At 44.0% G+C, this 27,355-nt stretch overlaps 1 protein-coding gene across 1 annotated transcript; it reads left to right on the forward strand.

Moving 5' to 3' along the window:
* Positions 1-935: 935 nt before the first annotated feature.
* On the forward strand, positions 936-15,450 carry LOC119650128. The gene is made up of 3 exons (XM_038052657.1): positions 936-1,403; positions 14,090-14,370; positions 14,476-15,450. The coding sequence occupies exons 1-3, from the start codon at positions 1,220-1,222 to the stop codon at positions 15,286-15,288; spliced, it is 1,278 nt and encodes a 425-aa protein (XP_037908585.1). The 5' UTR covers positions 936-1,219; the 3' UTR covers positions 15,289-15,450.
* The last annotated feature ends 11,905 nt before the right edge of the window (positions 15,451-27,355 follow it).

The following is a 27,355-nucleotide window of genomic DNA, read 5'->3' on the forward strand; positions in this document are numbered from 1 at the left end:
TACCTTATGACAATAAACCTCTCGGTTTGACAAAAATGGAGAAGTTTTAAGAGAGAACCCAAATCCCCCCAAAACCTGCTCTTAAAGTATTCCGAGGATAAATACTACATTTTCACGGTTTAGCATGTACCATTTGGCCACCACTTTAGGGTAATAAAATATATCCAAAACTTTGTCAAGAAAGTCTCGAAACAACCAATGACATGGGAATCTTCAATTCCGACGTCTCGAGATTGGATTAATTCACCTACATATGTCTCAAATATCAATTACTTTTGTTCAAAGAACTAAGTACGAGTCAATATATGTAAAATCTTGCTGAATGCAGTTGTACACATTAATAACGAATTTAGCATCAATTCAGAATTTTGTTTTGGATCAACCACGAATAAGTTCCAGTCTCACTTGAAACTTTTTACACCCAATGTCGGCACGTTTTTAAATTGAAGACCCTCCATTAGTGCGATTTTCGTCTTATCCTGCGGATTCGAAAAAATATCACTTCTCAAACTTCATCATTAATTTAGTAGATACCGTGCACATACAATAGAGTATAAGCACTCTGAATACACCCAATTCAATAAACCGTACAATTATGTAAGATTTAGTTAAATATTCCGTATGCAAATATGGTTTGATATTATTGTATTTAAGCGCGACATTTGATTGCCATTTGAGTATTTCCAGTCGCTCAACAAAAGTAACTGCCGTGTCCTGTGTTGTAGTTATTGGCAAGCTCAACCACAAGCAGCAGATTGGACTTAGCACGCTTACATATATGTATGTATGAAAATGAATGGGTTAGAACTGTACCGACACCCACGTGAATATCGTATAATTCCTAGTAACTTGCAATTACACAGTGCATTCGTCTGCACTGCACATGCTCCTCCACATAGAATGCACTCAAAACTTCCACTCAAACTCGCTAGAAAGTATGCATTCAGTGATGCACCGCTCGCCCGCTAGTATTGCTTAGTTTAATTGTGCAATCGCCTCCCCACGGACACAGCTTAATTATAGTTTGTAGCTTTCGACGCCGGAACGGGGCGCGAGTTTTGTTGTCCGGGTTCCAAGTTTCTATTCCCAATCCTTGTCCGTTTGTTAAGTTTAAATGTTCCTGTAATAGCCAAAAAACGATCTTTAAGTTGTAAATAGTCCTTTTAAGCGCGTACTATAGTACTTTATACCGGTGTATAAAATTTAACTGTGATAAACAATGGCGGAACAAGATGACGATAAATTCCAGGAGAAAATAGAGGAGATCGAGGAGATCCTGAAAGACATTGGCATGTGCACTGAACTAAACAGCATCCAATGCTCGGCTGGCAGCAGTAAGGGTGACAATTACATGTCCGTCATAAAGAGAGTTGTCGTCGAAGGAGTGAAGGAGAACGATGAAGGTGATTTGAGGTGCTCAATGCAAGTGCATGCTGTACTTTCGATGCGATATGCTGTAGTCCTCTTATCGCAATGCACACTTCCTTTATTTACCTCATAGAATTACGTGATCACAAATGTTTACATACCATATACCATACCACGAGTGAGCAAACAATATCAGAAGATTCTCAACGGACAGCTCAACGCAGTCGAGTTGAAGCTTTCTTAAGGCAACATGGTGGGCGTTGTGCGCAATCCGTATTCTAATATGTGTTCAAAAGATAATCTATTCTTTGGGCAACCAGAACAGCAAGAAGTAAGTTGGCAAACTTCTGAGGCTTTTACAAAAAAAACAAAACCAAAGGCGCTTCCCTGTAGCGATGTAGGTAGCCCTTACTTTATAAATTGTACTAAAGGCAATATTGTTATTGAGATATGATCTGGAAACTGCGAGCCAGGCGCATGAAATGTTAAAAACATTTAGAATCACTGTATGGCCTCAACTCTGCGACTCGTGTGAGCTAAACCCCCCCCAACACGCGTTTACATTCTCAAGGCGGAACTGCTGTCCTAAAATTGCTTCCCAGATTTGGTCCAATCTCAAACTATTCCTGTTAGTTCTCACCTAATTCGTGCCATTCTAGTTGCTACCGCCTTGCTTTGATTAAATTATTGTAATAACCGGTTTATTTGTTCTACCGCTGTTACCACTATAAACATTGCTAAATTAAGTCCACTCGCTTATATCCAGGTAAGTCTATATGTTCACTGAATGTCCCATGCAACAACCGGTATCCGGTCTAGGCCTGCCTTAATAAGGAACTCCAGACATCCCGGTTTTGCGCCGAGGTCCACCAATTCGATATCCCTAAAATCTGTCTGGCGTCCTGACCTACGCCATCCCTCCATCTCAGGCAGGGTCTGCCTCGTCTTCTTTTTCTACCATAAATATTGCCCTTATAGGCTTTCCGGGTGGGATCATCCTCATCCATACGGATTAAGTGACCCGCCCACCGTAACCTATTGAGCCGGATTTTATCCACAACCGGACGGTCATGGTATCGCTCATAGATTTCGTCATTGTGTAGGCTATGGAATCGTCCATCCTTCTTCGGAGGATTCTTCTCTCGAACGCGGCCAAGAGTTCGCAATTCTTCTTGCTACGACCCCGAATTCCCGAGGAATTCATAAGGACTGGCAAGATCATAGTCTTGTACAGTAAGAGCGTTGACCCTATGAGCGGAACAGTTTTTGTAAGCTGAAATAGGCTTTGTTGGCTGACAACAACCGTGCGCAATTTCATCATCGTAGCTGTTATCGGTTGTGATTTTCGACTCTAGATAGGAGAAATTGTCAACGGTCTCAAAGTTGTATTCTCCTATCCTTATTCTACCTGTTTCACCAGTGGTTCGTCTTCGGTGCTGACGTTGCCACCATATATTTTGTTTTGCCTTCATTGATGTGCACCCTAAGATCTCGCGCCGCCTGCTCGATTTGGATGAAGACAGTTTGCACGTCTCGGGTGGTTCTTCCCATGATGTTGATATCGTCAGCATAGGCCAGTGGTTGCATGGACTCAAAGAGGATCGTACCTTTTGCATTTACCTCACCATCACGGATCACTTTCTCGAGGGCCAGGTTAAAGAGGACGCATGATAGGGCATCCCCTTGTCGTAGACCGTTGTTGATGTCGAATGGTCTTGAGAGTGATCCTGCTGCTTTTATCTGGCCTCGCACATTGGTCAGGGTCAGCCTAGTCAGTCTTATTAATTTCGTCGGGATACCGAATTCTCTCATGGGAGTGTACAGTTTTACCCTGGCTTTGCTATCATAGGCGGCTTTAAAGTCGATGAATAGATGGTGCAACTGATGTCCATATTCCAACAGTTTTTGCCTCGCTTGCCGCACAGAGAAAATCTGATCTGTTGCTGATTTGCCTGGAGTGAAGCCTCTATGGTATGGGACAACGATGTTCTGGGCGTATGGGGCTATCCGACCTAGCAAGATAGCGGTGAATATCTTATAGATGGTACTCAGCAACGTGATACCTCTATAATTGCTGCACTGTGTGATATTTCCCTTTTTATGTATGAGACAGATAATGCCTCGTTACTAATCGTCAGGCATTGATTCGCTGTCCCATACTTTGAGCACAAGTTGATGAACCACTTGGTGTAATTGGTCGCCTCCATATTTAACCAATTCGACTGTAATTCCATCGGCTTCTGGCGACTTATGGTTTTTTAGCCGATGAATTGCACGGACTGCTTTTCCTAAACTTGGTAGTGGCAGTATTTGTCCGTCGTCTTCAATTGGCGGGACCTCCAACTCACCGATGTTCTGGTTGTTCAGTAACTCATCAAAGTACTCAACCCATCGCTCCAACATGCCCATTCTATCGGAAATCAGATTTCCTTCTTTGTCTCGGCAAGATGAGCATCGAGGTGTACAAGGCTTCATCCTGCTGACTTGTTGGTAAAACTTCCGCGCCTGGTGCGGTTGCTCCTTGTACTTTCCGAGTTCACAGACCTACTGGTCCTCCCAGGCTTCCTTTTTCCGTCTGTGAAGTCACTTCTCCGCTCGCTAGAGTTCGTGATAGGTCTCTGCGCGTGCCCGCGTTCTTTGAGAATGCAACATTATTCGATATACGGCATTCTTCCGTTCCGTTGCTACCTTACATTCATCGTCAAACCAGCCGTTCCCACTCCTTTTACGGCTGGGGCCAAGTATCTTTGTGGCCGTATCAATGATAACGTTTTTCAGGTGGTTGTGAAGATCATTTGTTGATGCTTCATCTCCAGGTCCTCTGTTGACTGCAGTTATTGCGGCATCCATTTCCCTCTTATAGGTGTCGCGGAGGGCTGTGTTGTGAATGGCTTCAGTATTCACTCTCACCTGATTGTCAGAGGGGATTCAAGGTGATGTTGTTATTCGAGCTCGGAGCACCATGCCAACGAGATAGTGATCCAAGTCGATATTGGCCCCCCTATATGTTCTCACATTCAGCAAGGCAGAGAGGTGGCGGCGTTCGATCAACACGTGGTCAATTTGGTTGAAAGTGGTCCCGTCTGGAGAGGCCCATATATGTTTGTGAACCGCTTTCCGCGCAAACCAGGTAATTCCAACAACCATTTCGTGTGACACTGCTAATTGAATAATCCGAAGTCCGTTATCATTTGTATTTTCGTGTAAGCTATGGGAGCCGACATATCGCCTGAATACGGTCTCCGTCCCTACTTGGCTGTTAAAATTCCCAAGTATGATTTTGATATCATATCTGGGACAGGCTTCGAGAGTTTGTTCTACTGCCTCGTAGAAGGTATCCTTCTCCGACTCTGCAGTCTCCTCTATAGGGGCATGAAAGCTTATGAGACTTATATTTCTAAACTTGACTCGCAAGCGCAGAGTGCATAGCCGTTCGCTTATGTTTTCAAAGCCGATAACAGCAGGTTTCATTTTTTGGCTGACTAAGAAACCTACTCCGGGCACATGGTTTACTGGATGGCCACTATAATATATGGTGTAGCGGCTCTTCTCCAGGAAACCGTCCCTGTCCAACGCATCTCCTGTAACGCTGTTACATCAGCCCTATATTGGGACAGGGTATCGGCTAGCTGCTTATCAGCTTCATCTCTATACAGGGAGCGCACGTTCCATAAGAAAATGCGCAAATCGTTATTCTGTTGTCGCTGCCGGGTTCGTCGTTGTAGAATCCGTCCAGTCCGAGGCTCCTGTTGCGGCTTCGTAACAAGTTGTTTTCTGTGTAGGGTTGTCAGCACTACCCAACCCCCAACGTGGAGGACCAGTTGGTACAATTTGTCCCGTTTTTAGGCGCGGGAGACTCCCCTTCATCCTTCTCCGTCTGCAGCTTTTCGTTAACAAAGAGCTCCCAGCGGTCACCACGTGGAGGTGGAGATAGGGTTTGGTACTAGAGATGTTGGTGTTGGTTCAGCAGGCATTTCCCAGGTTTTATACTCCATCGTGGGTACCAATCCACGTTTCGCCCTGGGGCCCATACTACCCTTTGACCACCATCGAATATCATCCCTAAAATAATGCACGCTAGCTCATTTTCTCCGTTTGTTCCTTTGGATAGCGTATTAAACAATCGTACCTTCAATCGACCTTTTGGTCTATGCTCAGGTCAATGTTGGCGAATTCTTGTTCTCTCTCGTTACATGACTGTAGGATGTCTCGCGTACAGAGTCTGTAACAAAAATAAAGAAAAGTGGGAAGAGCGGTTTTGATAACATATTATATATATCTCCCACATTTCTGTTTCACTTTACTCTTCGAATCGCGGGAGAACAATTAACCCTCAATAGCGCGATTGAAGTATTTACTGAGTCAGGTTGTTGGGACTGCAGCTCTTCCTTTCCTAAATCTCAATTGCGATGTCGCCATGTCCTGTTGCTTTCCCTGATTTAATTCATTTGATCGTCCCTTGAACTTCTGTGACGCTAACAAGTGTAAGGAAACTTGCTTGAAATATCCTCAACAACTACCCATCAAGACCCGTCGTAAGATAAACAAAGTACGGTTCTTATTCAATATTTTGTGGGCACTGTATCGACATTCGTCTATACAGATATCTCCCCCCATCCCAAATGAGTTTATCGCAAAGATCTTGCTCCATTGGCATTATTATCAAATTAGCAATTGATCAGAAAGTCATGGTATTTCTTCTCACGGACCTTCATTTAGATATCGCTTAACAGGCCTTGTAACCGATCCATGTATTGAAAAATAAAGTTCATGAGGGTGGACAAAATTAACAACTGATTCAATGCATGTAAAAAAAACCTTCATCCTCATGGCACCTGTTGTTATCTCCTTTTCGGTGATTTGGTCATTAAAATCACACGCAATGACAATATAGCCATCATCATCCATGATCAGCTAGGCCTGTCAGCTACGCCTGAACAGTCTGCAGTTGATCGGCGGTAGGAACGGAGGTGGAATGCGACCTGCCTGTCAGTTTGGACTGTTATTTATGGGTACGTTCATCGCTGAGAACCATTTTTTATCAACGCTTCTAAGACCAGAGTTAAACTAATAATGCCGCTTGGCTTACCACAAGTAGACTGTATACAGGGATTCAGTTCGCAGTGCATTCTCCGAAATTTTATGAGAGAAAAAATCATTGCTCATCTTCGACCGTGACGGTAATTTGCGAGAGAAATATCCCGCATATAAGGCAGGTGACACTGCAACTATTTATGGCTCATCACATGAGATGGGGAAACACAGAAGAAAACCATCTAAGCCCCATTGGCGCACCGACACACCAATATATTAATCACATGGGTCAAAGTTACAAAATGACATTCCGTACTTCTTATATACAATATATAATATAATCTTCTTAGCTTGCCTGTTCCACAGTATCTCTGTCAGTGTCCACGCTCAATGGTCCCGGACGTCCAAATGCCAATACATTCCCCAATGAGAAGTGGATCATGCTTTCAATTCAACTGGCGGCCGGGTGTACTGCGTGCCCTTTCGGCGTAATTGACAAGCTGAATTCAACGCGTGGCCTTAACAAGTCTTTGCGTCCGTTAACATAGTTTCCTCGTGATAGGACCAACCCATGAAGACTACATAGAGGAAGATCAAATCAAGTACTTTGGGGAAATGTCATTGCGTATTCATGAAATAGGAACGAAGTGGCTTACTGACTGGTAAACCCTGTGGTTCATGTATTGGTGTGCCTAGATGATCTTCTTGTGAGTGTTTCCCCCGGCGTAATTGACAAGCTGAATTCAACGCGTGGCCTTAACAAGTCTTTGCGTCCGTTAACATAGTTTCCTCGTGATAGGACCAACCCATGAAGACTACATAGAGGAAGATCAAATCAAGTACTTTGGGGAAATGTCATTGCGTATTCATGAAATAGGAACGAAGTGGCTTACTGACTGGTAAACCCTGTGGTTCATGTATTGGTGTGCCTAGATGATCTTCTTGTGAGTGTTTCCCCAACCCATGTGGTAAAGCCATAAATCGCTGTGCTCACAAGCACGTATTTGCACACCATTGCACTGGATCACATGCACGACACTAACACCTGACCTTTTGCGCGGATTTTTTCTTGCGCACGTACTGAAGATGGTTGACGATGCACCATAGAACTTGTACTAATGCGTCTGGAGACTAATCTCTTGTATTTAGTCTTCTTGGTTCAGCCTATATTTGGTGCATACGCGGTATGGAAATGAAACGCACGGTCAACTGAGGTAATATGAACTTCATCAACCGTCCATTAAATCGCTAAACTTCTTTAGCATCACAAAATCTATCAAAAATGGCGATGCCGACACCATATGGATTCCAAGCGGTACCAAAGCAGAAGAGATTACACGCATAATCATTTTTATCGCGTTTATATTTCGCAGCACCGCTGACATCTGCCTATGACTACACTGGTTTATGGTACAGATTTGAACTTTTGTTTTATACTATAATACAACAACGATTTTCTTATTATACTAGCTCCTAGTTACGAGAGCCGGTGATTGAAAAAATTCTATCACGTTAAATTTTGTAAAACAAAATCTTATTAAAATCGGTTCACTTTCTATCTGTCTGTCTCGGAAACGGTTATAAGGATTAACACCAAATTTGGTGGAAAGATGGAAACTGGGAAAACTCACGCATACACATCATTCTACGTCGACTTTAAGGGAAGGGTCCTCGTATATGCAAAAGAGGTGTGCAAAGTTTTTTCTCACCACTTATAGTCAAGTGGGGTATGAAATGAAATGCTAATCAATCGAAAAATTTGAAATAATTAAGATGCTGCCATAATATAGCGCCTAGGCTCCGAAATACCCTTCATACTGATATCTATTCAAATAAATTTAATAAATGTATGTTGCTATAATGTTTAGTAGTTGACTGCAAAACCCCCCTTAAGTTCATCCTAGAATCAAAATTTTCCAATAATATAGGCTATACAATAGAGCATGATCCTATGATATCAAGTTTGGTAGAAATCGCAGTATTACTAACAGAGTTATAATAGATCAAAGTTGTCGCTTCTGAGCAAATTCAAGACTTTGAATGTCATTTTTACACGAAAGAGGATATTCTCACATAATATAAGCATGTATTACGTGCTAGGTACCAGAGTACCAAGTATATTAGCGGACCACAACTAATATATTAAAAATAAAAAAACGATAAAGAAAATCATAAGAAAAAAAAATTAAACATTTTTTCTCCCTCAATATTTCATATAATTATTAATTATTTTTTACTATTTACTATACAGTGTGTCCCGTTTACTATGGGACAAATTTTAATGGTGGATAGCACTACTTGTTTGAGGAAAATTATTCGACGGAATGAGTATTCTATAGCGTTTTCGTGAATAATATCAAAAAGCTTAACCTCCCCAAAAACATCACAATTCCCCACTCCCTCAATCATCTAATTCCAGATTCGATACCATTTTTATCTGTACCAGTAAAAGATAGAGTGCCCTCTCCAGGAACCAATTTTCCTCAAATAAGTAGTGCTATTCACCATTAAAATTCGGGTGGTGGCGTCGGGTTGGTACACGCCTTCCAGGACTCGCCAAATTCCGAAGCAAACGTGATGTCAGGGATACTTCCGCCGCAGCCTGAGCGCCAAAACCTTGGCCTGGATCCGTTGTTTAAAACTACCAGCCCCTTTCTCGCCGTCATTTCTAGAATCTCTTTCCCTCTCCAGTCTGGCTGAGGCATGCCCCATTCAAGGGCCGTAGCATTACAATCACCGCCTACCAGGATTTGCCCTTCTGCGTCCGAAACGGCGTCCTCCAGAGCATCAAGCCCGCGCCGACTGCCCGGCATCATCTTATTCGACGTCAGGTAGATGCTAAAAACGTTATCCCTAAACACCGAATCCTGTCAAAGCCATTCCCTCGGCCTTGGGCAAGAAAACGAAGTCGGCCGTCGTCCCGAACTTAGATGGCATCGGCACTCGATAAGTCGAGATGTCATGAAGCTGGGTCCCTGTTTCGGTATTGCTCGCTGATTAGCACTAGATCCACATTTAACTCCGCAGCGAACTGCGCTAGCAACTGGTAGGCAGTTGCACTCCGGTGCATATTAATTTGTAAAATGCGGATCATGGAAAATTGGACACGGTTGTGCGTATGGGCGACGATCTCACCAGACGCACCACGATCCCTACAGAGAACGCAACTTTCACTTTCATTGCAGGCCTTCTCATGTCGATCTACGTGGCCGTATCTGCAGCATGGTGTCTTCCTTCCGGTCTCGTGTGAGTTGCTGACATACGTCCATAGTCCAAACACCTGTAGCACTTGGTGGGAACTATCCGCATTCGTACCCTGCGTACTACTCCGACCAATCTTGGCGAGTGAATTCTCGTTAACGTGAATTACATGACCATACCATTGAAGTCGACTCTCTCTTAATTTTTCCACGATCGGTACAAACCCAAGCGTGTCAAAGCGTGTTACACCACTAGTCCAACACAACATCTTTGCCTCCATTACCGCAAAACGCCGTTCATTGTTGTTTATAATCTGCCAACCCTCAGAACTATAGAGGGCGGCAGGCCGAACAATATTGCTGTAAATTTGAAACGTTCGTTGATATGCATTCGACGTTAGATGTTCTGTGCGATAGTGTCCATAACTAGAACACAGACGAGTGGTAAGGGGGGAGCTTCCCTGATGAACACTGATAGAGACACGAAGCGGTTTTGATACACTCACCACAATTAGAACTTTACTTTTCCAATCGTGGTAGAGTCATTTAGCCTAACGCACGAGTTCTTCTGGCACTAGGTGTTGTTCTAGAGCCACGCCGTCAAACGCTCTCTATAGATCCAGAAATCGAATGTAAAGAGGGCAATGTTTCTTACGATGTTCCTCCATAAATAACCGCGCAGTGTGCATTGCGTCAGTAGTTCCGCCATTCTTTACAGACCCAATAACCGTGAATCAAGGTTATTTCAAGGATTTCACGTTACGGTTGTCAAAAGTGCGTTCAAAAATCTTCATGGTATGGGAAAGTAGCACGGTAATTCTAACATGCTGAACTACCTGGAATGTGGTATTTTCTTGCCGGTCAGATGATGTTCTACAATAACGCGATTAACGAACCACAGTGTTGGGTTCCAAAAAAAAACTGTTCCGCTCGAAACGTCCCACCATAGGGTCAAAGCTCTTACTGTACAAGACCTGATCTTGCCAGTCCTCATGTATTCCTCGGAAACTTGGGTTCTTAGCAAGAAAAATTGCGAACTCTTGGCCGCGTTCGAGAGAAGAATCCTCCGAAGAATTTTTGGCCCCCTACATGAGGATGGACGATTCCGTAGCCTACACAATGACGAAATCTGTGAGCGATACCATGACCGTCCGATTGTGGATAAAATCCGGCTGAATAGGTTACGGAGGGCGGGTCACTTAATCCGTATGGATGAGGATGATCCAGCCCGGAAAGTCTATAAGGGCAATATCTATGGTAGAAAAAGAAGACGAGGCAGACCCTGCCTGAGATGGAGCGATGACGTAGGTCAGGACGCCAGACAGATTTTAGGGATATCGAATTGGTGGACCTCGGCGCAAAACCGGGATGTGTGGAGTTCCTTATTAAGGCAACCCTAGACCGGATACCAATCGTTGTGCTGTTGATGATGATGATGAGTGTTGGGTCCCAGCTCTTCACTTTCCAGTGCTCACATACGATGTCGTCAGGCCCTGTGGCTTTCCCCGATTCCATTCGTTTTATTCCGTCGTCTACTTCAGTTGCACTGATAGGTCTAATTGCTCCAAATATCGGCAATGAATCCTCCGAAGAATTTTCGGCCCCCTACATGAGGATGGACGATTCCGTAGCCTACACAATGACGAAATTTATGAGCTATATCATGACCATCCGGTTGTGGATAAAATCCGGCTTAATAGGTTACGGTGGGCGGGTCACTTAATCCGTATGGATGAGGATGATCCAGCCCGGAAAGTCTATAAGGGACCCTGCCTAAGATGGAGTGATGGCGTAGGCCAGGACGCCAAACAGCTTTTGAGGATATCGAATTGGTGGACCTCGGCGCAAAACCGGGATGTATGGAGTTCCTTATTAAAGCAGGCCTAGATGGGATAGCGGTTGTTGCGCCGTTGATGATGATGATGATGATCGGCAATGATTGTGGGCTCAAAATATTGTGGCCATCTGTCCATCGCGGCTCGTCAGTCGGCAAGCAACGTACCGTTTTTGCCATTAACGAAACAGAAGTGTTCCATATCCTGTGTGCGTTGGTGTCAGCTTATCAGAAGTAGATACAGGTCTCTCTCGCCATCCCGTCCTGTCCTGTCCAGTTTATCGTAAAGATTTTTGTAATGAACCGCTCAGGTGACCAGCGTTTTATTGTCGAGAAACTTGTGGTAGAGGCATTTCTTCCCATGGACATTCATTTGAAGAGAGTTATTCCAAAGCCAAGAGTCTCAGTTAATGAACAGCTTGCCTGGTTTGGTGACCCCGAGGGTTACGTAGACCGTTTTCTGGATCGCATCTTTAACTTGGTTCTATTATTCTTCGACATTCGCCATGACTGGGAACGGCGCGTAAGTGAGATTATTCCTTTTTCATCTCACGAAATCGCCACAATTTAATGCGTGGCGAGCGAATGTCTTCCTCGCGCTAGTTTATTCGTAGCTTGATTCACAAGATGTCCGGATAGCTGAGTGGTTAGAGCACAAGGCTGTCATAGGGAAGGTCGCGGTTCAATTCTCACTAGTGGCAGTGGGATTTGTATCGTGATTTGACGTCGGATACCAGTCGACTCAGCTTTGAATGAGTATCTGAGTAAAATCAGGGTAATAATCTCGGGCGAGCGCAATGTTGACCACATTGCCTTCTATAGGGTACTGTTATCCTGTTGTGTACCGTTACGGTCTTGAATGAAGTGCTCTATCACACTTCAAGGCCCTGATCCAATTGGATTGTTGCCCCAACAATATTATTATTATACGCTCCTCATTGCGCGCTCCGAACCCCTTCCCCCCATGGCACCTGTTACCGTCTGCCTTTTCACCCACATGACCCTTAAGGTCGCCGGCAATGATTATGTAATCGTCAGCAGGCACGTGACAAGTCTTTTCATTGAGAAGTTGGCAGAAGGCATCTTGCTCGGCATCAGGTCGACCTGTCTATGGTGCGTACGCGGTGGAGAAGCGAATAGTACAATCGGCTGACATAATAATGAGCTTCATCAGTCGGTCATCAAATCGTTCGACTTCTTTAATGACATCAAGAAAACCTCTGAGGTAGCAATGCCAACACCGTATTGAGTGTGTGAGTTAATAAAATAGAGAAGTTTATAGCCATTTTTACCACGATCACGTTCTATGTCGCAGCTTTTGGCACCAGACTATCGGGTTTCTTGTAAAGCGCAAATATCAATGCGTCTTTTCTGAAGGGCTCTTGCGAGTTCCGCGGTCCTTCCAGTTAGGGTGCCAATATTCAAAGTGCAGACACGTATTTGTTTCGCTAGGAATAACTTACTTAGTCCTGACGCCGTCGATGCGCAAAGAACCCTTGTCTGTGTGACCGCGATCCTTCCTGCCACGTCGACTAAGATGTACGCCCTAGCATTTCTCCGAAGTTTGTGACTCATTCCAATCATTTTGTTTTTAATGACATTGGATGCATTTTCTTGGTCTTCTGTCTGTTTTTGGTATGTCGAAACAGAATTTTATTATGGGATAGGACACCAGGAAATTAATAATAAAAAGCAGATGAACCTTGTTCTCCTCTCGGCAAATTCCCAATCTTGTTTTTTCAAATCGACAGATGTTGCCCTATCCTTGTTTGTTCAATCCCTTTACAGAAATTCCTAAAGCTATTTCTTTTTGCTTTTCTGATCACGTAGCAGTACGTCGTTAGTGGGTTTTTCGAGCGTATGTTAGTCGTGGGTTTGTTTCCCCTGTTAATTTTTGTTGTGGTTCATTTAACTGTTGTGTTGTTACAATCACAATTACCCTCAAACAAAAAAGCCTGGATATTTTTGAAATAATCATGCAGGAACGCTTCCTTAGATCAGCATATGGAAATTTTAACTCCCTAATATTCCCGCCAACAGCCCACGGATCTTGTATAATACTTTGTAAAAATCCTAGCAAAAAAAGGAAAGTCAAAACACATATCATACCTGAAGCACCCCACCACCGGCTTTTTTTTTGTGTAAATGACCTCTGTTTGAGTTATTTTTATCGACACATTACGTAATTGTTTCTCGGATTGCTGAAACTAGTAAAAATTCTTAGTTCAGCTTACTTTACATGTGATCACCTACATTTGTCTTACATTGCAACTGACACGACTCGGCAGCATTTATATATTTATATCATCCGCACGATACGACCGTACCCAACAGACAAATTATTTTGAAGTTATTATACATTGTCACCAAATCTAGCTCATAACGACTAATTTTATATTTCGTCCTTTTATCAGCCATCCTTCATGGTTTTTTTTGCTTTTCGTGTTGGGAGTGCAATCCCCTCTTGAAATTAACCTCTTTCCTAACTCAGCCAGAAAAATAAAAACATTTTCCCAATTTTGTCTACTATTGACTGTGTAAGTTTCGTAAGCTTTCCAGCAGTTTTTTTGCCTTCGCATTCATTTATGAATATATATATTGATCAGTTAAATAAGTTATTGTTTATTAAAAGGATATTTTTCTTAACATTTAGTTTTCGAAAAATCTCTCATTGTCAAGAGGCAAGTTCCCAACCTTTCGAGACGAGAGCTCTATAGATGTGATGTCGCTTTCTGCCATGAAATAAAGGCATACCAATACGTGGTGCCTATCCTTAACCAGCACATGGAACACACAATCTTCCCAGAATGTTACTACTGTGGTCGGGACTCAGAAGATGAGTTTATTATTTTAGAGGACCTTTTGGATGCCGGTTATGTTTTGAGATGTCGGATGAGCCCACTCAATGTGAAAGATATCGCAGCTGTTATGAAGGTACGCTTAAAACGATGCATTTACTTTTTCTAAGAATTTATATTACACACCATTTATTGTTTCCCTTTCCACTATATCATTTGTTTTTATCCCTTTCTCCCAAAGGAAATAGCACGGATGCATGCAACATCTATATATGTAAAGCTAACCGACCCCAGAGGATTCGATGAAATGCGCGAGGGCCTCGAAGAGATTGTTTACTGTCCCGAAGGACGCGACTTTTTTAAAGGCATTTTAGCCTCAGCCATCCGCCAGGCGTTAGTTAGTCTACGACAATCAAACACAGACGGCACTCTTACAGAAGCAATTAGTGCAATACAGGAAATGGCGCCGGACCTTTTCGATAAGATTCAAGGATACGTACTTACCAAAGATGATTTCCTTAACGTGGTTAGTCACGGTGAAGTCAGAACTAATAACCTCATGTTTAGGGATATATCGGAAGAAGAAACGCAAGTGAAAATTCTAGATTTGCAGACCATGCGCTACGCCTCACCTGTTTTCGATATAATGCACTTCGTTTATACAAGCACAGATAGAGAAAATCCTGAAAATTCGATCGAGTCAATAATTGCTGCATATTGTAAATTCCTACATGATCACACAGATAAAATATTCGGCGCAGAACATGCGGACATGGCTAAACTAATCAAAACGAAGTTCAGTTACGAAACTCTTTTGGACCAATACAAATCCTTTGCGCTCTATGGGCTTGCCATTGCCATGTGGCTGCTACCAGCCATCACTTTTGATATTGACAACATTCCAGATTTAGATAGAATCGCTGAAAATCAGACAAATCCAGATGAGATCAAAATCGATTCAAGCCTCACTCCCCTTTATCATGAGCGGCTGAAGCAAATTGTCAAGGAATTCTTGGCAGCCGGTTATTTCGCACTTCCTAGCTCGACTTCTTGATCTTCTGGGTTTCAGAAGAAGAAGATTTTATTCAAATTCGTTCCAAAGCTTAATTTTAATTTAAGTTAAATTAAAAAGCAAAATGCGTATTTTACCTGATTAATTTATTGTGCCTTATTAGATCTATTGCGCATTTGCAATGTAATAAAATATGTAATAGTTTTTTCTTGTTTGGTTTTAAACACCTCCCCCCCCCCCCCCCCCCATTCCTGCACCAGATGTAATTCCAGAGAAAAATTATAACTAATAAGTAGCAAGTGTTCCTAAAACCCATTTCCATCCCACCCCGTAAAGTATAGTGTAGTGACCGCAGCTTTGCGACAGTTGCAGTCCTTCATTCGCCCTTTTCTAGTAGTAATAGTACGTAATATTCTCTCCTTTTTTTCTGTTTTAACACCCCTACCTTTCCCAATATATTCAGGTATTAAAAGGTTTTGTGTTTCCCTATGTGAGGAGCGATGAGTGCGTGATAGTTCAGTGTGTACACAGTTAAAAATTCCAGTGCCCTCTATTTTTTTTAGAAAGCGTTTTAAATAAAACTTTTGATGGAAAGCGCTGTATTGACAATAGTCAACCTCATACGCTTCACACTCGAAGTTTAATATTATTAGAAAATGTGAAGAACTTAACCTACAACAGATACAAACAACTTGGAATACCGGCTCCTCATACATGCAAAAGGACGTAACAATTTTTTTCTCATCAGGTTCTGCACAAATTGAAGCTTTGGGGGCGACCAACAATCTCGTTAAATCGAAAACTGTTGAAAAGGTCGATGAAATCATCCACATCTGGAGTTCACTGCATCAATAATTTCGGAACACGTCTAACTTAACGCCTGCGTCGATAGGTGACTGCTGACCGCTACTGTGTTTCATCCCAGGAGGTCCTAATAGGATTCTAACGTTTGCTCGGCTTTGCTGCCTCACGGACTAACGATAGATTGCTCCGAAGACGTGAATCAATCCTCAGAATTTTAATTGTGCTTTGCTTATTTGTTTTACTGATTAATCTGACTGCAATCGATGCGTCTCAGAAGGCGTTCAGTTTCTATTGGTACAGAATCTGTTATGAACCAAATCGCAAAAATGATTTAGACATATTAGACCGCGCTGTCTTCGGTGATGGGTATGGAATTATTAAAGGATTGGTTGATTAAGAACTCGTGGTTGAATTATTGAATCAATCTTCTTTTTCTTCAGCCTTTGTCCCGTTCACAAGCGAGGTCGGCTCGACGTGATCGGATTCGCCATTTGGCTCTATCGAAGGCCTGATCTGGGTGCAATCTCGAGGCTTTCAAATCCCCATCCAGCGTATCAAGCCACCGTTGCTTAGGTCTGTCTTTTGGTCAGTTACCATCGACTTCGATGTTCAGACCAATCTTGGCAAGTGAATTCTCGTTTGCACGAATTGCGTAACCATACCATCGAAGACGCCTCTCTCGCAACTTTTCCACGATCGGTGCAACCTCATAACGATCGCGGATATCCTCATTTCGGATGTGATCTAAACGTGTGACGCCACTAGTCCAACGAAGCATCTTCGTCTCCATTACCGCAAGACGCCGTTCATTGTCTTTTATGGTCGGCCAACACTCAGAACCATAGAGAGCGACTGGACGGACGACATTGCGGTAAATTTTAGATTTGAGACGTTCGTTGATACGTCGATCACAAAGGACACCAGTTGTGGAACGCCACTTCATCCAGGTTGCGTTAATGCGTGAAGCAATTTCATAACGGAGTTCTCCATTGGTTGATAGCGTTGACCCGAGGTATTTAAATCGCTCAGTTCTGGGCAGATCACTGCCGCTGACAGTGATTGTGCCTGTTTCATGGGGATCGGTCGTCAAAAATTCAGTTTTGTTTAAATTCAATCTGAGACCGTGTTGCATGAGGCGACCATTCCATTTTTGAACAAGTTGCTCGAAATCATTTTTGCTATCAGATGCTAGGAAAACATCATCTGCATAAAGCAGTGTGTAGGGCGCTGGACGTTGGATATCCCGTGTGACGGTGTCCATAACAAGAACAAAGAGGAGTGGTGAGAGGGCGCTTCCTTGATGAACACCAACAGAGACACGAGGCGGTTTTGATACACCTGTCATACTTCGAACTTTACTTTCAGATCGTGGTAGAGCAATTGAATCCAGCGCACGAGTTCTTCTAGTATTAAGTGTTATCGTAAAGCATACCAGATGAGTTCGTGTGGTACACGGTCAAACGCTTTCTCTAGATCCAGAAAGGCAATGTGAAGAGGGCGATGCTTCTCACGGTGTTTCTCCATGAGTAACCGCGCAGCATGTATTGCGTCAGTAGTTCCGCAGTTCTTGACAAATCCGGCTTGATTCACGGTTATTTCAACGATTTCGCGAATACGGTTGTCAAGAATGCGTTCAAAAATCTTCATGGTATGGGAAAGTAACCGGATCGGACGGTAATTTGATCATTCTGCTGGGCTACCTTTCTTTTTCCATATTGGAACAGTGGTACTTTCTTGCCAGTCAGATGGTGTTCTTCCTTCCTGAATAACCCGGTTAAAGAATTCACTGAGCCACAGTGTTGGGTCCCAGCTCTTCGCTTTCCAGAGCTCAGATGCGATGTCGTCAGGTCCAGTTGCTATCCACGATTTCATTTGTTTTATTGCCTCCTCGACTTTAGTTGCGCTGACTGGTGGAACTGCTCCAAATGTCGGCAATGATTGTGGAAGTGGAGGATGAGCAAATTCTTCAGTTGAAATCTGCTCGAAGTATTCTCGCCATCTATCCGTTGCGACTCGTCGGTTGGTAAACAAAGTACCGTTCTTATCATTAACACAACAGAAGTGTTCGATATCCTGTGCGCGTTCATCACGGCTTTTCGCAAGTCGATACAGATGTCCCTCGCCATCCCGAGTGTCCAGTTTATCGTAAAGATTTTTGATATGGTTCGCTCGGGTGACAGCGACCGCTTTCTTTGCTTCCCGGTTGGCATTCTTATAAATTTGCCAATTAGCATGTGTTTTATCGTCGAGAAATTTGTGGTAGAGGCGTTTCTTTTCACGGATCTTCATTTCAACATCATCATTCCAAACCCAAGTATCTCGGTTGATGTACCACTTACCCGGCTTGGTGACCCCGAGGGTTGCAGAGGCCGCTTTGTGGATCGTGTCTTTCATTTGGTTCCATGATTCTTCCACATTCGTAATGGTTGGCAATCGTATGAGTGAGACCGTTTCTTCTTTCTTCTCACCAAATCGCCACCATTTAATGCGCGGCAGGCCAGTGCGTTCCTCACGCTGTTTTATCGGTGGCTTAATTCGCAAGACGGCAACCAACGGCCGATGTTGAAGTGCGATGGTCTCATAGGGAACGACTTTGCAATCAGTGACAGTGGTAAAATGTTGGCGTCTTATGAGAATATAGTCGATTCGCGTTTTATTGTTCCCACTATAAAATGTGGGAAGATGAGACAATCGTTTGATGAACCAGGTATTCATAAGTACAAGGTCATGGGTGTCCGCAAAATCGATTATACGCTCGCCACCTTCATTGCGCGCTTCGAACCCCTTTCCCCCATGGCATCTGTTACCGTCTGCCTTTTCACCCACATGACCATTAAGGTCGCCGGCAATGATTATGTAATCGTCAGCAGGCACGTGACAAGTCTTTTCATCGAGAAGTTGCCAGAAGGCATCTTTCTCGGCATCAGGTCGACCTGTCTGTGGTGCATACGCGTTGAAGAAGTGAATAGTGCGATCAGCTGATATAATGGTGAGCTTCATCAGCCTATCATCAAATCGTTCGACTTCTTTAATGGTATCACGGAAACCCTCTGAGATGGCAATGCCAACACCATATTGAGTGTGTGGGTTACCAAAATAGAGAATTTTGTAGGCATTTTTACCGCGTTCGCGTTCAATGTCGCAGCTTTTGGCACCAGACCATCGGGTTTCTTGCAGAGCGCAGATATCAATGCACCTTTTCCGAAGGGTTCTTGCGAGTTCCTCGGTCTTTCCAGTTAGGGTACCAACACTTAGCGTGCAGACACGTATTTGTTTTGTTCGTTGTATGCGGACTAACTTGCTTACGTCCTGACGCCGTCCATGCGTCAAGAACCCTTGCCCATTTCTCGAGAGGACCGGGGCCGTCCTGCCGCGTCGACTGAGGTGGACGCCCTAGCATTTCTCCGAGGCTTGTGACTCAATCCGATCATCATGTTTGTAAGGACATTCTATGCATTTTCTTGGTCGACCTGTCGCGGGGCCTGTCACCAAGAGAGATCAGGTATGATTTAGCATAGTAGGATTACTCCAACTATACTCTATTTATCTCTTTTTTTTCACAAGTAATTATTATTGAGTCAATGATGGATACATTTTGATGTCGGCGTGGAATAATAATTGCGGCGTTATGGCGACTTCTACCTTTGTTACTATGAGAAGAACATTGAAAGACACAAAGAACAATAATAATCGTTGGCGCAACAATCCAACTGTGTGAATCTAACCATTATCCAAAAAAATCAAAAATGACAAACGGTTTCGTCCAGGGCAGAGGCAACTATTCAAACGCTGCCTCATCTCTGCCCTGGGAGCAGCGTGACCGAAAGTGGCAACAGGTGGAAAAACACTCCTTTATATCATCGCGAAAACACGACAAGGTTGCGACCAAAAAGCATGGGAGTAAGTTGCTCCTCATTTGTTCGGGTCCACCATTATGTGGATGTGGAATTAGGATCCCGCAAAAGAAAAATCTGAAAAAATCAAGAGCCTGCCACTATATAGCGCTTAGGCTACGAAATACCCTCCATACCGATACCTGTTCAAATAACTTTAATTAGAGTATATTACTATAATTTTTAGTAATTAAATTTAATATATATATTATGTTCATCCTACAATCACGAAATTGCGGCAATGTAGGCTGCAACATAAAACACGATCCTGCCAAGTTTAGTGGAAATCGCACCGTTATTAACAAAGTTATAATAGGTCAAAGTTGTCTCTGTGCAATGTATATGCGGACTAACGGATTCAAAATTGAAGTAAATCGCTTAAATAATTTGCGCTTCCCCGAAGCTATAAAAATGTGACTTCAAGTCAAACGCGAAAGATTTTTCATAACAACTGATGAGGTTTTTTAAAAATCTTTCTCGTACATAGCATGCTGGTCGCAAATCTAAGCAAAGGAGGAGGGTTTGAGGCAACATGCTTTGTACCGGCGCAGACCGAATAAACGCATTCGATATCGGAAAAAATAACCGCACTATTGAATATAAAGCCTTGCAGACATTCTGAGGCGTTCACCTTAGCCGACAGTCCTGTCGAAATTATTAGTATGAAACAAACGAATCATCATCATCAACGGCGCAACAACCGGTATCCGGTCTAATGCTGCCTTAATAAGGAAATCCAGACATCCCCCCCCCCCCCCCAAAAGTTCTTCGGAGGGTTCTTCTCTCGAACGCGGCCAAGAGTTCGCAATTTTTTTTTTTTTTTGCTAAGAACCCAGGTTTCCGGGGAATACATGAGGATTAGCAAAATCATAGTCTTGTACAGTAAGAACTTTGACCCTATGGTTACACGTTTCGAGCGGAACAATTTTTGTAAGCTGAAATAGGCTTTGTTGGCAGCCAAAAACCATGCGCGGATTTCATCGCCATAACTGTAATCGGTAGTGATTTCCGACCTTAGATAGGAGAAATTTTCAACGGTCTCAAAGTTGTAGGCTCCTATCTTTATTCTTCCCGTTTGACCAGTTCGATGTTGTTCGTTGGTTGGTTTTTGGCGCTGACGTTGCCACCATGTACTTCGTCTTGCCTTTATTAAAGTGAAGCCTGAGATTTCGTCCCACCTGCTCGATTTGGATAAAGGTAAACTGTACATCTTGGCTTGTCCTTCCCATAATGTCAATATCGTCAGCGTAGCCCAGTAGTTGGGTGGATTTAAAGAGGATGGTGCCTTCTGGATTTACGTCCGCATCCCGAATCACTTTCTTCAAAGCCAGGTTGAAGAGGGCGCATAATAGGGCATCCCCTTGTCTTAGACCATTGATGATGTTTATGTTCTCGAAACTGACCCTGCTGCTTTTATCTGGCTTCACACATTGGTGAGGGTTAGCCTAGTCAGTCTTATTAATTTCGCCGGAATACCGAATTCTTTCATGGCTGTGTAAAGTTTTACCCAGGCGATACTATTATAGGTGACTTTAAAGTCAATGAAAAGATGGTGCAACTGATGGTCATATTCCAGCAGTTTTTCTACCGCTTCCCGCAGAGAGAAAATCTGATTTGTTGTTGATTTGCCTGGAGTGAAGCCTCTTTGGTATGGGCGAATGATGTTCTGAGTGCACGGCTTACCAAGATAGCGGAAAATATCTTATAGATGGTACTCAGCAAAGTGATATCTCTAAAATTGCTGCACTGCGTGATATCCCCCTTTTTATGTATGGGACAAATAATGCCTCTTTGCCTCGAGCATCAGTTGATCAACCACTTGGTGTAATTGGTCGCCTCCATATTTAACCAATTTGGCTGTATTTACGCCCTATAAGAAACTCGTTGATGCGACATAGAACAGTTCACATACTCACCGATTACTTCTTCACCGCATACACACTACAGACAGGTCTACCTGATGCCGAGAGTCATATGTACCTTCTGACAACTTTTTGATGCAAAGGCCTATAACGCACCTGCTAATGATTATATCATCACTGCGCGCAATCTGTTCATGTGGGTGAAAAGCTAAACCGTGGAGGAAAAGGATTTGGAGGAAGCAGTGAGGGTGGCGAGTGTGTAGTTGATTTTGCAGACCTTGTACTTGCGATTGCATGGTTCACTAAACGATTGTCTCATCTCCCTACATTAGTGTGCAAATCGACTATATCTTCATAAGTCGCCGACAGTCTATCACCGTCACTGATTGTAAAATCGTTCTCTATGATACCATCGCACCTCAAAATCGACCATTGATTGCGAATCAAGCCACCGATAAAACAGCGGCGGGGAACACACAGACCCGCTGCGTCTTAAATGGTTGATGATTTCGTCAGCTGAAAAAAGAACTGAACTCACTTAGACGATTATCAACCATTACGAATGTGGAAGAATCGTGGAGCAAAGGTAAAGACACGATCTAGAAAGCGGCCTAGCCAACCCTCGGCTAAGCGATTCATTATCCGAGATAATTGACTTTAGAATGGCAAAGTTCAATGGAAAAGAATGTAGGAAAGTGAAGTCGACATCGTGAAATTATCCAGATAGTGAAATAAGAAGAGCTATATAAGTTACTTTTGAAATATAAATTTTATTAAAAATTTAAAACCTTTTTCGAGGATTCCTAACTCCGCAATAATCTGCGGAAGCTACAATTAGCAGCAGTCTGCCGTTGGTCTAATCGACACAGGAAGAGCTTAGGATAGATATCATTGTATAGCAATTATCTATCCTTATTGAAAGCAACTAATCAAGTTCGTCAAGCCTGGGGGCTCTAGTTCTTTTATACAATTCTTACTTACATTCTAACATATGTAAATTCTTTATTTTCTATGCGCTTACATTTTCTAACCAATCAAATTCCTGTAATTTCTTACTTGCAATTTTCTTGACCAATTGGGTCTGTAAATAACAATATTTCTCTACTATGATTGTGACGTCATAACTTTCTCTCTCTTTCAATTTACAAATCTAGAAACATACGGGTCGTGCTGGTCATATGCCTGTATGCATTTCTTATGCATAGTCATGTAGCTATGTAGATGGGTGATGTATGCACGGCATGTTGTGACTCAAGTGGGTCTTATTTCATGTGTTTTGTTCGGCGGTAGATACAAAGTGAACTCTAGTGACTTATGAGGAAATATGGGTCGGTTAATGACTGATTGCTATTGTTTACGTAACTTTAATTGAAAATTTGTGTGAGGTCGGGTAAGTTGTCTTTTGGGTTTCGTATTATTAATGAATTAAATTTATCGTTTGGAATGATATCACTACAGCCTCTACCATAAGTTTCTCGACGATAAAACACTAGCCAATTGTCAAATTTACAAAAATGCCAACCGGGAAGCAAAGAAAATGATCACTGTTACCTGAGCACAATCGATCTCGAGCAACTTGTCTACAAATGAAATGATCGCCTTATGCAACAAGGTCTCAGATTGAATCTGAATAAAACTGAAAACGAACAATCCCCCTGAAGCAGGCACTATCATTGTCAGTGATAGGGTAAGGTAGGAACTCGGGTTAATGCTACCAACCAATGAAGAACTTCGCAGCGATATTGTTTCATGCGTTAGTGCAATCTTAATGAAATGGCGTTCAACAACTGAGGTTCTCTGTGATCGATGCATTAACGAAGGTCTCAAATCTAAAATTTATCGCAGTGTTATCCGCCCAGTTGCCCTCTATTGTAATGAACGGCCCCTCGTGGTAATGGGGACGAAAATGGCGTAACATGCTTTAATCACATCCGAAATGGGGTTATCCGCAATTGATATGGGGTTGCACCGATCGCGGAAAAACTGCGAGAGACGTCTTTGATGGCATGGTCACGTAATTCGTGCCTACGAGAATCCACTTGTTAAGATTGATTTGACCAAAAGACTGGCCGAAACAACGGCGGCTTGATATGTTGGATAGTGATTTGAAAGCTTCGCGACTCAATCCAGATCAAGTCTTTTATAGAAAAAGTGGCACAACCGATCATGACGAACCGACCCCGCTTATGAAGGGGACAAAGGTTAAAGAAAAAGAAGATAGAGACATTCATGTAGGTTTGCTTGCTCGAACAATGTGTCACCGATGATGAGGCGCTGAAAACTGCAAGAATAAACCAAACTCCCACAACTTATCGTTACAATCGCCAAGATCATGCTTCCCAATCACATGTCTGAGCCCACCTTTGCATTTGTAAGCGCTAATTTAACAGGCTCCCCGAAGTATAATAACGCAACAACGCAAGATGAATGCTCTCCAGAGTTCCACTATCTAACTTCGCTTCACTTCCGAGCGTCTTGATTGTAACACCGGTACTCCCGTTCAATTTGAGAAAAGTTAACCTCCTGAGGGTCCTCCATACCGCTATTCGAAGACCCACCTCGTGCCCTGATACAATAGTCAAAGATCGTAACTGCGGTAAATGCGGTCAGGCAGACCATAAAGCGCACACCTGCAATGGAAAGGAAAGCTGCGTCCTATGCAGGGACCGTGGCACGACTGATGAGAGCGTTGCGCACACTGCGGGATTGGGGCGGTGTCCAGTTTTCAGAGCACAACTGGAAAGAGCTAGGACACGGTCAACATGATTCGCATCCTACAAATCAATATGCACCGGAGTGCAACCGCTCACGAGTTGTGTCGCTGGTGGACGGGTGGCGAGTTCTGGAAGACTTCTCGGCAAGTGACCACCAATACATTGCTTACGAAGTGGTGGATACAAACTCTCGGTGTACGCCACCCCGGCGATTTTTCTGTGCATGGAACGTCACGAAAGTGAACACCGGGAAGTTTGTCGAAACTCTGGGAACAGGTGGGGCCACGTTGGAGCTGGTGGCGGTGGCGCCGCAGCTGACACTGTTGTAAATTCAGTTATGAATCCGATAACGACGGCCTGCGGAGATTCCATGCCCAGGAAGGCATCGAGGCGCGGCAAACCTTCCATGTATTGGTAGACAGTGAAAATCGCAGAGCTCCGGAAGGAGTGTCACAGGCTCCACCGCTTAACACAACGTCTAGGCGACCGGGAGGAGGCATGTACCATAATAACGGCGTACAAATCAGCCAAAAGGAGACTCCGCAGTGCAATAAATAAGAGCAAAGCTCACTGCTGGCAAGATCTGGTCGACGAGGTGAATGGGGATCCGTGGGGACTCGGTTACAAACTGGTAACCCAAAAAATCGGGGCTCTGCGGCAACCCTGTTCAGTTAAGGCCGAGCAGATGGGCCGCATTGTAAGGGCACTCTTCCCTGCGCACTCCGTATGGGATGATGACGTCGGCGCGGAGAGCGCAGAGGATTGTCCACTTTCCTCTATAAAAGAGTTGGAACAGGCGGTCCTCTCTATGAAAAGCAAGAAGGCGCCAGGACCCCATGGTATTCCAGCAGAGGTATGCAAACTGGTATTCCAATACCGGCCAGACCTACTGCTCGGCGCATTCAACGCTTGCCTGAAAGAGGGCATTTTCCCTGCTCGTTGGAAGGCGGCGAGGCTTGCGCTGATCCATAAAGGAAAAGGCGACTCCGAAATGCCATCTTCATACTGCCCACTATGTATGCTTGGCACTACTGGAAAAGTACTCGAAAAGCTCATCAGAAGTAGACTCGACAGTTTGAATTTAGAGCAGGGAGATCCACAATTGATGCTGTCATGCAAGTCGTGGACGCCGTTCAACGAGCAGAGGCATATAGCCGCCGAAATCGACGGGTGGTGCTCCTCGTAACGCTTGGCGTCAGAAACGCCTTTAATTCCGTAAGATGGAAAGACATTCTAGGCACAATAGACAATACTTGCAACGTGCCGAACTATCTCTTACGGATTTTGAGGAACTATCTGAGGAACTGCTCCCTGCTCTATGAAACACTAGACAGTCAAAGAAGTATGGAGGCCACGTCGGGGGCAGCACAGGGATCCATCCTAGGGCCGGACCTCTGGAATGCTACCTATGACAGTCTACTTAAACTCGACATGCCAGAAGAGTCGCGCCTGGTCGGCTATGCAGATGAAGTCGCAGCGCTTGTCGTTGGACGCACTGTCGAACAGGCACAAGGCAGACTCGGCTTATTGATGCGACGGGTAAGCGGATGGTTTCAACCTTGCACTGGACAGGAAGTAGTCATCCTGACTAAAAAGAGAATTCCGACCTACGTCCCATACCGTTCGACGAGTCGATAATCGAGTTAAACTCAGCGGTAAAGTACCTCGCATTGACTCTTGACTCAAAGTTGAGCTTTTCTGAGCAAATCAAAGCAGCAGCGAACAAGCCTGCAGCTGAAGTTTCGGCGTTAAGTAGGCTAATCGCAAACATTGGGGGTCCTAGGTCTAGCAGGCGACGTCTCCTGATGAGTTCAACTCAGTCTGTCCTGCTCTACGGCGCAGAGGTATGGGCTGACACTCTTAGCAAGGAGGTATTATATCGTAAACGTTTCGCGCAAGTACAGAGACAGGGAGCTTTGCGGGTGGCATCTGCGTACCGCACTGTCTCTGAACTGGCCGTGATGGAGTGACCCCCGTTGCCCTTCTTGCTAAGGAGCGCCAAGCTATATACAAGCGCAAGGGGGATGAGCCAAGGGAGGTGGTTGATGGCAAAGAACGGCAACGCACTCTAGACGAGTGGCAGCTCTCGTGGCAAAATGAAATTAGAGGCAGATGGACTGCGCGGCTCATCGGCAACTTAGGTACATGGCTGAATCGGAAGCATGGTGAGACTATTTCCTTAGCCAACTGTTAAGTGGGCATGGAAGTTTTCAGTCTTACCTGCACAAAATTGGAAAGGCGCGATCTCCGGATTGTGTATTTTGCAATGGAGTTGTGGACGACGCCCACCACACTTTTTTTTCTTGTGGAAGGTGGGATGGGGTTCGTCAGCAACTCTATTTAAACACATGGGATCTCTCTCCAGACAACGTTGTCGAAGAGATGCTGAGGAGTGCTGACAGGTGGAGCCGTGTTGCCCATTACGTTCGGGCCCTTCTCGTTGATAAGAAGATAGAGCTCGACCGGTGGAGGGGCCGGATGGCAGGGGGTTCCTTGAACTGACAGTCCCCTTCCTCCTCTCCCCTGCCGTTGGTGAAAGGAACTCCCTGATTTGAAGGCTCCACAAGGCGGGAGAGTTCGGGGGCTAGTCCGAAGTAATGTGATAAACGATTCCAGGCTAGCTCTCTGACGATGGGGTTTAGTTGGTAGTCCGACGACGTACCGAACCGGAAGTCCAACACTGCGTGCGTAAATGCAGTCACCTACCCTACCCCACCCCAAAAAAAAAAAGATCGTAACTGGAAAGTCCGTCTTTATCCGAGGCATGGGTAACGTTTCTAAAGCAAGAGAGTTTCGAAATCTGCAGATTGCTAGCACACAGATGTTTGCCTCTTTT

The sequence above is a fragment of the Hermetia illucens genome, chromosome 2 (assembly GCF_905115235.1).
Source record: "Hermetia illucens chromosome 2, iHerIll2.2.curated.20191125, whole genome shotgun sequence".
Taxonomy (NCBI): Eukaryota; Metazoa; Arthropoda; class Insecta; order Diptera; family Stratiomyidae; genus Hermetia; species Hermetia illucens.